Source organism: Lepisma saccharinum, chromosome 15, assembly GCF_977018435.1.
Source record: "Lepisma saccharinum chromosome 15, izLepSacc3.1, whole genome shotgun sequence".
NCBI lineage: Eukaryota > Metazoa > Arthropoda > Insecta > Zygentoma > Lepismatidae > Lepisma > Lepisma saccharinum.
Window position 1 is genome coordinate 27,397,771 of NC_139243.1, and position 15,645 is coordinate 27,413,415.

At 36.6% G+C, this 15,645-nt stretch overlaps 1 protein-coding gene across 1 annotated transcript; it reads right to left on the reverse strand.

Annotated features, from left to right (window-relative positions):
- Nucleotides 1-1,649: 1,649 nt before the first annotated feature.
- Nucleotides 1,650-8,029, reverse strand: LOC145999432 (uncharacterized). The gene is made up of 2 exons (XM_083136391.1): nt 7,992-8,029; nt 1,650-3,508 (listed from the first exon to the last, which is right to left on the reverse strand). Coding segments are annotated over exons 1-2 (1,659 nt in total). The 5' UTR covers nt 7,994-8,029; the 3' UTR covers nt 1,650-1,851.
- Between the last annotated feature and the right edge of the window lie 7,616 nt (nt 8,030-15,645).

Consider the following 15,645-nt stretch of genomic DNA (forward strand, 5'->3'; position numbering starts at 1 on the left):
TACATCATGACGTTGCACACGATTTTTGTGTAATTTATCTTGCAACACACGCCTCACACGAATGCATGCATATTTGTACACTGTTAATTTTTGGTAGATCTACCTAATTTGCGTCGACATGAGCTCATGCTAAAAGTTTGGAAAACAACAGCTTACCTTCTGTAGCCGGGAAAAGACGCCATGCCGTTGTCCCTCTGCGGACTATTTGGGCACGATATTTTTAACATATCACTTACGCATCTTCCTTCTCCAAATCTTGAAGACGTTCCTCACCCATTACCGGTGTGGAAACAACACTCAGTCCTTGTCTCACAAATGTGTGATCACCAAAATTTTACGGGAAAAGATTATCCCTTCTCTTCACCAACAAGCTTCTTCCGCTCCATCTTTTCCAGAATCAACCGCTTTTTTTATTTTTCTTCTTCTAACCTGTACCACCGTCTTTTTTGTACAACAGATTTAACTCGGATAATTTGTTAGTTAAAATAGTTGTATATTATCACAATACTTGCAGATGCATATGTCCAAGATATTTTTGTAATAAACGTTTGAACAAACTGTCTATCTTTATTCATGCGATAGCATGGAGAATATTACGCTGTAAATTTTATAGGTTTTCGCCATCACTGCAAATTGTCCTTGCGTGCAGCCGCCGTCACATCAAAATGTCCTTGTGCATAGCGAAAGCAAACTGTTTTTGGCGGTAAATTTTACGACAATGAGATCTTCAACAACAAGAGATTAAAATTTGTTATAAAGGCACTTGCAAAACCATGACTTTGAATTTAACTTCGAAATAACATTCACGTACAATATGATTAAAGAATTTTACAATTTATAATGACTTACAAATGGTGCCATCTAGCGTTATTTTCTGAACTTCGTATTGTACCGGTTTACGGACGTAAGTAGATTATTTAAATGTTCTCAACATTCATTACATTCTTTTAATATTATGATGCCATATGACAATAACCGTCATACAAACTTAGTGGTTACTTAACTGAGTACTTACGTCTTCGATGTAACTACTTAGGTATTCAATTCACTTGGCGATAAACACGCTGAAAAACACTAACGGTGAACACTTAGGGGGAGTTGGAGGGGAAAAAACAAATCTTGATGATACCGAGTTCGACGTCTTCAATCTTCTAATCCTCCTGTTGTTGGTTCATAGTAAACATGTAGCCTCTCTTCTTTGGTAACCTTTTCTCAGGTTCTGGTAGAGATACTCCACAGGCCGATACTTCACTCACAGTTTATTCTTTAGTCACTATCTCTCTTTCCGGCAGAGATCATGGCCGTTAGTTCAATTACAGTTTTTCACAGCCCGCGAAACCAATAACCAACGTAACACGGATCCTAACCGCATCAATGCTTGACTCGGACTGTCTTCTCTGCAACGCACATCAACCGTTCCCCAGAAAAGACGTTAACTTCTCTTGCCGCCCATTTTTCCCCAGCGATGGCGGGTCAACTTTTATAAGGGGTGCGTCAAGATCAGTTACAAAGTTAGATATAAATACTTCCAAAAAAAAGATAAAAATGACAATTTACCGCTAAGGAATAGTACTTCTCTCACAACAATAGTAAACAGTAAATTACTCTTCTAATTCGAAATTTCATTTCATGACAACAGTAATTTTAATTTCCAATGGAATACAAATGTATATATAAAACAGAGACAACACTTACATGTTTTAACAATTCTTCAGAATCATATCTATACAAGTCACAAAACTAATATATGTTTCATAGAACACTTGAGTTAAATTTAAAAAAATGTGATTTATCATTCAAGGAAAGCCAATATGTAGGAAATATTTGCTTGTATCTGAAGATCCACGGCCATTAATTAGATAGAAAGCGTACTTTCCCAAAGTGTTGTATTCTCTGGAAGTGAGTGACGAAAGATCGTAGTTCATCTTCTGTGTCGAGTAGAAACCCTTCAAGTACTTCGAATGTTTCCAACTTCGGCATTCTTCCCATCCCAAGTATTCGGTACAAGAAGTCCTCGCTTCTTTCGATGATATCACACACCGTCAAATATTCCAAATTCGGGGCACATTCAAAAATTGAAAGGATAGCATTTCCTGTTACTTTCCCACGAAGCTCGACGAAGCTTAGTTTCTCCATTGTGTCACGCGGTGGCATCAGATTAACCCCTCTCCACGAAATGTGTGGAAACTTTAGACTGAGGCGTTGAAGCTCTGAACATGCATGTACATCGGAAACATTGAAAGGTTTTTCATAAAGTGGATTCTTAATGCTTACAGTTGTTAGTCTTTTCCTTATTTCTTCTGACAAATCACCAAAACTTTCAGTATGAAGAACCGATTTGCTGTTTCTAATCTCCAAGCACTCAAGGTGTATGAAACGATTGAATGAAGTGAGTGAAAATGTTGATGGGTTGTTAGGCGTAAAGGAACTGTAGCGTATATGTCGTAGCTTTGGACATATCGTAGCTAACATGTCAAATATCCGCTCATCCATATCTCCAACACCAATTGACGTGAGATTCAAGGATTTATGCAGAACGTCGTAATTACTTTCCTCGACCTTAAACCACTTCTTCCAGATCTCAAGCAAGAAGTAATCAGGCACCCATTTACCAATTCCTTCTAAGCCTGGGATGAGTTCTATCAATGCAAGCATTGGTTCAAATTCATCGTAGTCAATGTCGACAAATTTCATCGTGGAGCACAGTGGACTCTTCTTCCTCTCGTAGAACTTCACAGGTTCCCCTTCAGGCAACAGTTCCTCTAGTGCGGGGAAAATTCCAGGAAGTCGCCACAGAGTGCTATCCCAAACCCTCTTGGCTTCATCAGTTTCCGTTGGATGTCGAACAAAATTCTGGGTTAAATAATGGATACCTTTATCACTAATGTTTCCAAGGGAGAGTTTAAGTTTCTGAAGCCGGGTACAGTTCTCGCCAATCATCTTTACTATGGTGTCATCACCGATATCACTTAACTTCAGATCCACTAGGTGCTCGGCAGAAACAAAAATTTGCTTCAAATGCTGGTAGATCCTTATTGTCGCATGGAATTGTATGGGGTCGTAGGACCTGCAATCAAATTTCAATGTGCGTAATCCTATTCCCTCCACCAACGCCAAATTAAAGAAGTTTTCAACGTGATTTTGCCGACAATCACACCCTATTGTGAATATTAATTTCCTCATTCCCACCGAGAACAGCACTTCGTTCAGATACAAACGGAAGGGGTATTTCCCTGGTTCATATTTCGTCCATAGGTGTTCCAGTATATGTTCTCGTACGGTGACTGGAAGCTGAGAGAAGAATTGCCTCATAGCTCTTCTGTTTTCATCAAAATTGAATATTTCATTCAGTCTCTTCCTGCAAGATTTCACGATCATTTTGCATATCTTTGAGAAACAAATTTCCTGGAGCGTCTGGAGTCCTGGAGAAGCGAGGCGAAAAACTGAACCTTTGTGTTCATGGTATTGGCATCTTCTTAGTTGGGTACTCTGAGCCATTCTTTGCTTCCTGTAAAACAGTCAATTCTAAAATGAGATGAATTTTTCGACAATCATACTCTGAATGTCCTTCTATAATATTAACCTCCTGTTTCTTTCCATATTTTCTTCCTGCCTTCATTTGAATATCTTAAAAGTATTATAATATTTTTTATTAATTTATTACTATGATATTATGCAGAATTATATTCATTTCATTTTCCTTTTGTTTCTCCCTTCAACATACATGGTGGCGCGTATTATATCAACCAATATGAGTTGGCAACCCTGTCAGAATGAAGGTGCTCATGCGCAGAAGTTTTCCAAGTCTCGCAATTAGTCTGACATGGAACGTTGACCAGTTCAGAAACGAATCGTGGTAGTAGAGGCGTTCATCCGAACGGCCCCATTCATGAGACGCAGGAGACACTGCGACGAAGGCTCAACGAGGGTCGCCATCAACCAGTGCCAGAGCGTCACAACATGATGCGAAGAGTCATACAATAGCGGGCCAATGGCAGCGTACAGAAACAGAAGTCTTCAGGTCGAAGAAGGCGGATTCTATGGCGTCCTGATGCTTCCCAGTGCAGTACCTACTGCGTCTCCTGAATTGAACCCGTTCTGATGAACGTCTCTACTGCCACGATTCGTGTCTAAACCAGCCAACGTTCCGTGTCAGACTAATTGCGTCACTTGCAACTGCTAAGCATGGGAAACTTCTGCGCATGCCCACCTTCATTCCGACAGGGTTGCCAACTCAAATTGGTAGATACAATACGAGCCACTCTGTAGTTTTAACCTTTCGAATTTGAATTTTCATGAATGGATTCACAACTAGTAAGACTTTAGTCTTTCTGTGCAAGAGCGGAGAGTGATATTGTAAATGGTGTATTTTATTTATGTAATGTTCGTCTTTTTTTCTCGTATACGTCATTGTAACAATGAGATCGATATCATTTAGATATTCTTCTCACTAACAATCTATGTGCATGTTCAACTCACATCATCTCCGAATCTTCTGCAATACACTCACGAGAATAGAGTGCAAGAACGTTCCATTAAGTTTCATTTGAGGATAATTTCAAATTGAAAATATCAAGTGTTATTTATTTTTAACTCGGAGATATTCACATAAGGCATTGTAGTGAGTTTTTCTACAAGGCCACCATTTTAATTTTTCAAAAATAGATTTATTGGTATATTATGAAAGTTTACACTATTTGGAGCATTTCTGAAAAATCCTGAAGTTGACAGGTGCCACCGTTCCCGAGATATATCAAATAAAAAATATCCAGTATACCGGATTCCTTTAAAGATGGCGGCCATCAGCATGCAGATGGCGATTGGCTACTCGACTGAACATGTCTTAAGTGGTATATCAATTGATTCTACCAAGTCTCATGCTTTTATGGAAAAGTCAATGATTCCGGACTTAAACGCCGGTCTGTGATAAAGACGCACTTTTTTGGTGCTGTCCTCCATTTGGAGACACATTTTATGACGCATCTTTCATTAAAATATATTAAAATTGATATCGTTTTAAAGCTTATAAATTAGGCTACAACTTTTATTCGAAACACTTTGTTGTCATTTAATTTGTTCAAACGTTACAAGGCAAAAACTTTAGAAAGTACTAGAAAAATATATTTTTTGAAGATTATTTTTTAAATTACGTCAAAATCACCAACATTATCGAAAAAATAAATATAAACTTTTTTGTAGTCCATCTAATGAGGATTAAGACTAAAAAAAGATATCAGGCGGATTCTCTGGCTCTCTGATGCTTCCCAGTGCAGTACCTGCTGCGTCTCCTGAATTGAACCCTTTCAGATGAACGTCTCTACTACCACGATTCGTGTCTGAACCAGCCAACGTTAAATGTCAGACTAATTGCGAGACTTGCAGCTGCCTAAGTATGGGAAAATTCTGCACGTGCGCACCTTCATTCCGACAGGTTTGCCAACTCAAATTGGTACATACAATACGAGCAACTCTGTAGTTTTAACCTTTCGAATTTGAATTTTTCATGAATGGATTTACAACTATTAAGACCTTAGTTTTTCTGTGCAAGCGCGGAGAGTGATATTGTAAATGGTGTATTTTATTTATGTAATGTTAGTCTTTTTTTCTCGTATACGTCATTGTAACAATGAGATAAGAGAGTGCAAGGACGTTCCATTAAGTTTCTTGTGAGGATAATTTCAAATAGAACATATTAATTGTTATTTAATTTCTGTCAACATATTATGTATATAAGTGTAACAAGCCTCAACGAAACCTTTGCGCTTTTCATGTCCCAGGTTAAGGTCTCTATTTAGCAAAGAGTGGATCGGCTTAATTTAGGACGAAATTTTCATGAGTTTCTGCAAGCAAGTTTTTGCTTTTAGTTGAAAATTAATGGAGATTATGAACACAACTTTTGTTATTAATTTAATTCATTACGTGAGAAATAAAGAGCTTGGTGCAGCCTGTGCTGGCCAAGAAAGAGTTTTAAGCAGAAGCAAAATATTTAAATATCCGTGTTCTCTATATTTTCTTTTAATAATACCATAAATTTCTAAAATATGAGTAAGTTTATGTTTAATATTAATTGAAATACAGTTTTCATTTAATAAAAATATTCAGTAATATTCACGTGATTCCGGCCATGTGTCCTATGTCGCATGAAAATTCTCCAAACACAAAACTACCAAGAAAATTGTGATTTTTGGCTCACCAGCCAATTCTCTATTTTCGTTAGGTTAATGATATAATTTTATTTTTAAAACTTGGAGGAGGTTGTTCTTATTTATAAATAACAAAGGAAATGGAAACCTTTTCAAGTAAATTAAAAAAGGTTTTTCATACAATAACTAGGAATTTTTATATTTTAGAGTACAGAAAAATATTTTGATAAATGTATGTAATGTTTGATTCAGTGTTATACAGACGGAATCCTTCCACAATATTCTGTTTCTTGAAACATGTTATTGTAGGAAAAGTATAATTTTAATCATCGTAATTTTTCCAACTAGGAAAAGCAAAATAAGTTCAAATAATTATTTTAGGTACTACTTTACTATACCGGAGACACCTATCAATGATTTATTTTGCAATTTTTTACATTGCTAACGTACTATTCTGCATTGCGGAATATTTATTTAGGTGAAATAATGAATTTCTAAAGAAAATAATGTCTATTTCTTACAATAACAAGTACTTACTGTTGTTCCTTATTTCCCACAAACATTCCATGGGCAGCCCCAAAAACCATTGACGTTAGCCCAAAAATCCACGATAGCTCCACGAACAATCACGGGGACGAGGTATGCCTACTAGGTTAGGTTAGGCCTGTTAGGTTCGGTTCCATTAGCACTCCTTTCGTTCAATTTAGCATATACGGACAATACGAGAGCGTATTGTGCTCTCGTGCAGAAAGCAAATGGCGGCAGCAGCAATAGCGCGTCGGAAATAGATTTTCGTAAAAAACCACATGCATTCGCATTAAAATGGATCAAAACTACATTCCCGAACATCAACAACGCTACAGAAAATGATTTGCGTAAGTACTTTCTCCTGTAAATTTGAAGGAATCCGTCTCCGGTATAGTAAAGTGTTACCTTATTTTATTGACATTTCACTCCAAAGATGTAATGTTTTACTTACTTCTTAGTGATAAGTCTCTATAATATATTATCAAGTGTTAGTTTTGTAGGCAGTAATTTCTTTCAACACATAAATTTTTATCAACGATTCTTGTCCAAACGCAATAATGAACCACGTTTGTGTCTGTGAGAGTTGTACAACTCTTAAATCAGAAACGTTCACACTCCACTACACACAGATATATATTGCTAGTCTATCCCTGTATGATATTCTTCTAGATTGTGTACATACAACATTTGTGGAACTTTCAGAACGTTTAGAGGATTTCAACTGCCTTCTTGTAGGAATACTTTGGTTATAACTTTCTTTGAAACATAATACGAAGGAGTGGATGTGGTCTAAGTCGATAAGTTCTCAAAATTGAGACAATAATAAATGTCCTAAATCTATCTTTCTCGACCTGAAATTGTTTCTACGTGGAGGCTTGATGTGCTCTTAGTTCAAGTGTTGTCATTAAAAGATGTCGGTCGAAATATCGTTTTGTCTTGTTGCACTTGATCTAAATTGCGTAAATGTAGACATTGCATGGTAGCTGGATACTTTATACCTAACGAAACGACTTGTTTCAATATGAATAAATTGAAACGTACCGGTAAATATATTTTTACATCGTTTAGAATAGTTGTTACACAAATTGCATAAAGAGAATTCTACTTTTTTGCCTGAAAATCTACGACCGAATAATATAATACAAAAATCATACATGTACCCTCAGTGTACTGAGGATTGAATGAATGTATAATGTTTTAACAGTGCATATTGTTTCACAATAATATCTGATAATGTGCAGACTAATGTTATTTATCGCTATCTATAATTACTTACTCTTTCCTTAGATTTTTGATGAAAATAAATTGTTGTAAACTCACATATCCAACACCAGGTGCTGCGCAACGCTCGTCAATAATTTGTTAATCATTACTCCAATCAATAATAGCTAAACAATACACTGTAGGCCAAAGAGCTTATATAACAAGAGGCCACCATCGGGATTGAGAAGCATAGTACGTAAATCTCTAATAGTTTGTCATTTACACAACAGATGTCTCTCTCTTAGACTAAATAACCTATTAAATGTCTGTTATATTGGAGACACATTAAAATCCGATATTTTGTGTTTCGGATGGTTGGTAGTTACCAATTGTGTATTGCGGAACATAGTTGAAGGTGCCATTATGCTATTTACACGAAAATAACTTCGATTTTTCACATTACGAGTAATTATTTTGGTTCCTTTCTTCCGTTGCGGAACATACAATATGGCGCGCACAGCTGTGGACCATCGCGCTTCGTGCTTGTGTTTTGTCGATTTGGAGTGGGTTTGCAGTGTTTCAACCTTCTTAACCGAAAAATACCCATTTTCGTGTTCATTATGTCATCACAAACCATTCACGATAGCCCCACAAACCATTGATGGATAGCTCCAAAAACCATTCACGATAGCCCCACGAACCATTCACGATAGCCCCAAATACCATTCACGATAGCCCCACGAATCATTGACGGATAGCCCCACGAATCATTGACGGATAGCCCCAAAAACTATTCACGATAGCCCCACGGACAAGTTCCGGGAAGGTTAGGTTAGGTTGGGTTAGATTAGGTAAGCATAGTTAAAAAAAAAAGTTCTCGTAAAAAAAGGCACGTTTGGAAACACTGGCGAGACCGCGTGACTTTCGACCCTCGCGCCATCAGCAGGTACATAATGGAAACAACGGCATAATGTTGGCGCTTTGCACAAAATACAAGTTTGTTATATCTGCAGGGCTTATTTCTTCTTGTGCAGCATTCTACGGTGAGAAAATACCTCCACGAACTTTCAAAATGCTACAGAAACGAATTTCCGTAAGAAGTTTCTTCTGTGAAAATGAAGAAATATGTCTCCGATATAACAAGCATTTACCAATAACCTTGCTGAGCGGGACCTCCGATACCGGTATCAATCTGCGATGCTAAAGATGATGATAAGTGATAATATCAAAAGATGGTCCCATGTTTTGGGAAAATACAAAATTGAATTAGCTAGGAGTTCTAAAAAGAGATCTTGTAAATGAATTTATTTCAGAGTAAGAATCACGTAAATTTGTGCGTTTGAGTATAATACTAATCTAAACTCAATTACATGTTATGTTAGTGAAAAAAATGTTTCTTTCATCAGCGCGAACTACGAGAATTTGTGAACTCAGCTGATTGGTAATGTTGATTGCATGGATGTCGAACGTGTAACTACTACTATTCCTTTACTTGACACGAAAGAAAAATGTTGATTGCGATTTGTATACCTGCATTATTGTGCATACGTTGTCGGATATTGAGTAGTTCAAAGTGTAAATGTCGTTTTTTTCTTCCTAGCCATAGAGGATATTGAGTACTTCTTCAATAATGCATTACGTTCCGGTTTACAAGCATTATGTGCTCTATGATAAATATAACATGAAATAAATATGTCCATCAATGAAATTTTGCAACTTCGTTCAATTTTAATAGCATAGCCTATTTCACAAACGATTTTGTACCTTTGTATTCAGTGTGAAGATGGATGTTATATGTTCCCCTTGTAGAATCTTTCTGACAAAAACAGCAACATCTTTATAATTATTTCGATGTAGTTAATGAACTTATAAGAAATGTGTACTCGTGTCACATAACAGCATTTAAAATATCTTGAAATGTAAAAGAAATTCTGTAGATTTGCTATTCAAAGAATAACAATTCGTACCCTTGCACAGTCAGTCAATGTGATCAGTAACTTATTTGTTTAATTTCATTTATGTTCCGTATGAAAGAGTAGCGTGTTCTAAATGTCACAAGTACAAAATGAAAATATAATTACCAATTTATGTCAGTTAATTTAAAGTTATCGGTACCTCTACGTACTCTAGAATTCCTAATCTGACCCAAGTTTAGATTCATTATACACACTTTTTGTTTTACATAGATATATGTCCATTGTAAATTGTAGTCTCTAAAACTTACAATCTATCCTGATTCCTGAAAAATAACTTGCATCATGTATTGCCTCTTCATTTTTACCATTATTTAGCTTGTCTACAGAAAAGGAATATAAATTACAACGATTTTAGAATAATAAATTCCTCTAACAATATTCTCCAGATAGTACACGAGACCTACTATGTTCTACTTGCTTTTTGCTTTGATTTCGTAATTCAAGTAATGAAAAGGGTTCAGCTTTCATTAGTTCAAGGATAGTAAGATTAAAATACTTGTATTGTAACTAATAACTATTGATCATGGATGATATTGACTAATGGTAAACTGATAAATAATTACATTATTATTGAATTTAAACAGTTTTCAATGAATATTTTAAACATCTCACTGTACATAGTACAGTACATAGACGTGCATGAATTATATTAACATTTACAATATTTTTCATTATGTTCATTTTTCATTTCGCACATTGAGATTTTTATTTACAAAATTTGCAAATTATAATTATATCAAAATACAAATCTGCGTTTTCAATAGTTTTTCGAACATTTTGCTATTTTACAGTTTATTTTGAACGTAATGAATACTGTTATAGTTATTATGAAGATATGAATAAAATAACATTATGTAACGTCCTGGTCGGGGGGAGAATGGGACCAATAGCTTAGCTAAGTGTTCCAAGTCTACCCATAATGCTAACCTTTTTCTCCAGCGGAGGCATGAGACTCCATTTTACTCAGGGTTCGGGAAAATAAACGAGCACTTAGTGGGCTATGACGTAGTTGACCAGTTAAGTTCATTGACAACTCAAAATTAACTAAAACATATAAAGGTTTATTTCATCACAAACTTAAGCAAGAACTGAACTTAGACCCTTTTACAGTAGTTTTATACATCCAACTTATAGTTTCACAGATACAGATATACATATATTCATATTTGGGGCCTCTGTATATAGTTACGGCCTTTTGTAGTTGAACTATAAAAACTTTTAACACTTAAAGAAACCCATACAACTTTGTATATGATACCTAGTACTCTTGTTAGAAAACAATCACAAAGGGTTTAAACAAAGCATCTAAAAGAGAAAGATTAGTGTAACCTTGGAAACTGCTTTTTGTTTACATGTAGGAGTAACAGACGAAAAACTAAGGAATAGATTCTACGAAGCGAATTTCCCAACATCGAGGAGACGGGGTTTCGCTGTTACCATCCCCAACGGCGAGATGACGGGGTTTGATGAAAGAAAAAGGTCTGGTTACCTAAATATCTCTCGCCCGAAAGCGGAGTGGGCTTCTCTCACACTGAAGTGGAGTAAATTTCTCTCACCAGAAGGTGGAGTGGGATATCTTTTTCTCTCTCCTGTTAGGAGGAGTTTACCTCTTGCCCGTAGGCAGAGCCCTACTTCTCTCGTCCGCAGACGGAGTCAAACTCAGATGCTAGCCCCGCTCTCGCCTTTATATTGGGTCAGCGACGCAAGCGTAAGCAAGTGGAAGAAATATAAACTATTAAAAGTATATTCTTACATTAAATATTAAGTACGTTTACCAAATTAGAGGTGTAACCTGTTATTAAATTGATACATTTCTAATTACATATTTTTATCAGGAAGGTCACAAAAATAGAGGTGCGACTAGTACAAAATTGTGACGAGACGGGTTCGTTACAATTAATTGTACAACATTCATTATAAGTTATATTTTCAAAATGATTTCATATGTTATATTTATTTGATCAACTGTTGATGCACTATTCGATTAACGCAAAATGTTTAATAAAGTAATGGAAGGGGTTTGGACCTATTAAACCCTTCCCATGTTACAAGCTCTTTCCTCATCCTCCTGTACGTAAACCTTTACAAAATTACTTTGCATATGGATCTCGGACCGTAAATTGTTATTATACATCAATTAAATAGGAATTATATACGAACGATGATAATTCTTTACGAAAATTAGAGTAAGTTTCAATTATAGAATTTTTTTTTATCTATATCGCCTTTTTGCAATTCGTAATTTCAAAAGTGAATATAGATTTTGCATCTTCCAATGTTGTATGTTCTTTAAAGGAATAGAATTCTGTTGATTCGAAGAAGGTGGTAACCTCTACTTATTGATGTTTGGATTTCAATTCATTATCGTCGTAGTGGAAAAAACAAACGGAATAAAAATAGTGATTGAATTCGCCTACTGCTTTTTTATCGTCGGGTGTACGAGTACGATACATGCTTCGAGCTGTTTTGAAACAAGTTTTGAGTCTAAGAAACTTAACCTTTTGCCGCCCAAGGCCTTTTTCACATGTAAGCCTCTATTGCCCGAGCCGATTTTGAGCAAAATGCAGAGTTTCAATTAAATGAGTGTAGATCGGAGGCTAATTGCCCTAGAGAGATGAGTGATATACCGATGTACGCGGAATGAACCAGAGATTCAGACTATATGAAATTGTTGCAAATGCGGCGTATATGTAGCGGGGGAGGTTGCTAACTCTCAAAATTCCAAAATGTCGGAAAAAAAATTTGGTTCCTCCACCCTCCCCCAAGAAAAAAGTACATGACAGTGTCGACATGCACATGGAAATGATCGCTGGCATATAAGAAACAGAAAAATATTTGCATCATTGTCGTATGACCAATGTAACTTGAGTTGTACCACCAAAAGGAATGGTCCGGACGCCACTGATTCAAGCTTCAAAATGCAGCGGTACCTTGAAATGACTTTAGCTCAGAAACTAAATGCCCTAGAGATATGAAAGATATGCCGTTGTACGCAGAATGAATCATAGATTCAGACGATATATAATTTATGCACATTCGGCGTACATATGGAGGGGGAATTGGGGGAAATCCCCTCAAAAATACTCTTCTTAAAAAAATGGTGTTTCCCCCCGCCCCGAAAAAAAATGTCAAAATGCACAAAATGCAAAATTTATGCAAATTTGGTGTATATATGGAGGGGGAAGGGAGAAAACCCCCAAAAATTATTTTTAAAAATTGTCACTTCACCCAAAAAATGTCCTCGCACTTGGGCACAAAACGACACCTACGCACAACATTCACGGACGAAAAGCTAGAACGTAGTAAAAAATGAGTGCCAATTCTTGCAGCTGCTTGAAATTCTACTTTTAGACAATGCTGGGTAACCCCTGTTGCCACTTGTGGACACTTGTGCTAAAAAAAACAAAGGTTTCCTTCAGCGTGCTTCGAAATTCCATTCTCACAACGCAGATTCAACAACCAGCCTTCCCCCTGCCCCTGCTTGCGCCCTCACGGAAAACTTTCATTTTGACATCGAATACTGATAAACAAGCTTCCTTGGAATGCACTTAGCAAGAGGGAGTGAAAAGCATTGCTTTAGAACAACAAAGCCGGTCTTCCTTTGTCGGCAAAAAATTGACCTTGAAAAGAGACGCAAAAGAGAAGTGCCTTTTCCCGCCTTTCCCCCTCCATTTTCATGAAGACAAAAAAAAATGCAAAAAACATTTCTGTTAAATACATGTGTTAGGAACAATATATAAAAAAATCGAAATTCTAGCCAAAAATAGAAAAGTTATAACGTAAAAACTACAACCTTGACACAGCGTCTCGATCGAGACGCTTGGTTCCGTAAGGGTTACTTTTGGGTATCTCGTTCGAGACGCTTGTGCGGCAAAAGGTTAAGGCTCCTTCATACATTTGACGAAAGTCGAACCTGAGGAAGAAGGAAAAGAGGGAGGGGTCATGTGGGTTGGTTTTTGCGTGGCTTACTGTGTTAAGTATCTCTGACGTCACGAGATTGGCAAGTCTTAACAGTTTCTTGAGTCTCAGCTTCTACTGCCTCGTAGAGCTCCGACACAGTAAATAGTCCCTTACGAACCTACACCAGTTATGTGAAAGAAACAGCGAAATGATTTTAAAAAAGTATAAAATATTACCTACACATGGAAACAGATTTTCATACGAGATCGTTGTAGGTAGGCATTCGCTGTTTACTGTTCACGGCAGTTGGGGTGGGGTGGGTACCTGAGGGGAAACTAACGCAATCGCTTGCAAGGGTGGAAGGACGATTTTTTGTTTGTTGTGAAGCAGTTGGATCATCTGGCGCGCAGGCGAGCGAAGAAAGCAAACATGAATTATCGTGCTTTTAACACGTAACGAATTTTTCATGGATAGTAAAACCGTAATTTGATGACAAAAGATTCTCAAACATTTATGAAATGGAAGATACGCGAAGTAAACACAGCCGCGATATCATCTGTCTTGAATCTTGGATATGTCATTATGTGGGAGAAGCGGGGAGGGGAAAAGGCACTTTCTCTCTCTCTCTCTTTCTCTCTCTCTCTCTCTCTGTCTTTTTAATCTTCCATAAAGAGCAATGAAGGGAAAACCGAAAACTGTTCCTATTTTGTACCTACAGTTCCTAAATAGAAATTACAATTTTTGTAACTATAATTGGCTTACGCATAATTTTATCGCGAGGTGTTTCAAGTTTATTTAGATTTTAGTATTGATAGTAATAATCACAATACATTGTCTTTATTGTAACATTTATTAACAATAGTAATCAAATAATATGAGCGGTTAATTTTTTCGCTGGATATGACACTAATTAGTTTAAAATAGAGCACGAATTAAACATTTCTTCAGTTTGTCCAGTCAGTGATCATAACAGGTTCATTGAATGAACAATGTTCCATAAGATATACATATATCATTCTGATCATGCACAATTAACTACACGTATGCTAAAATTGTAGTTTTACAACTTTAATTTTACAACGAACAACACTCACACTGGAAGAGTAAAGTTGTGCGTTACTGAATTGAAGACTAAAATTGGTAAACGATGGGCCACAATAATCCAAACACCGTTTTCCACGTTAAACTGAAATGTGCCATGCGTTATCATGTGGTAAACGTGAAAAGTGGCTGGTAGCCCTCTAAGTAGTTCAAAGGGCGTGTAAAGAGGTCACTAGTGTGAACGTTTTTACGGCTGATGTGCGGAACGATACGATTTCCTAACACTTTTACTTTTGACACTTACAACGTTTACCAATTTTAATCCTCAATTAGTAGTTTTTCTGTATTATTTTCTGCAGATAAAGTTTATTCGTGGTGAAGAGTAATGAATGGGATAATGAGAACAGACTTTGCCATCTACACCGCAGGAAACGGAGTAGACTGGTTTTTCTCAAGGTACATTTATTTTTCTTGCATAAGTAACAGTTTCGTATGTAGATATACCGGATGGGCCAGACTCAATTAGACAGTTTTTGATTAGATGTTATTTTTATTTTTTCTTTATTTTATTTTTATTGACAAATGTTAACAACTCCAATGGCTACAAAATGGTTACAAAAATGGAATCACACACACATAAGTCATTGATTTTCAAGATAGTGGTCGACCTGGGCACCATGGAAGTCTACACAGGCTTGTAGACGCAAAGCAACATTTGCACACGCCTTCCTACACATGTTAACCGGAACATTCTTGAACTCCTGAACAATCACCTCACGCATACGTATGTTGCTCACTGTCAATGGGATTAGCGTAGTACACCTTCTGTTTGAGGTAACCTCAAAGAAAAAAGT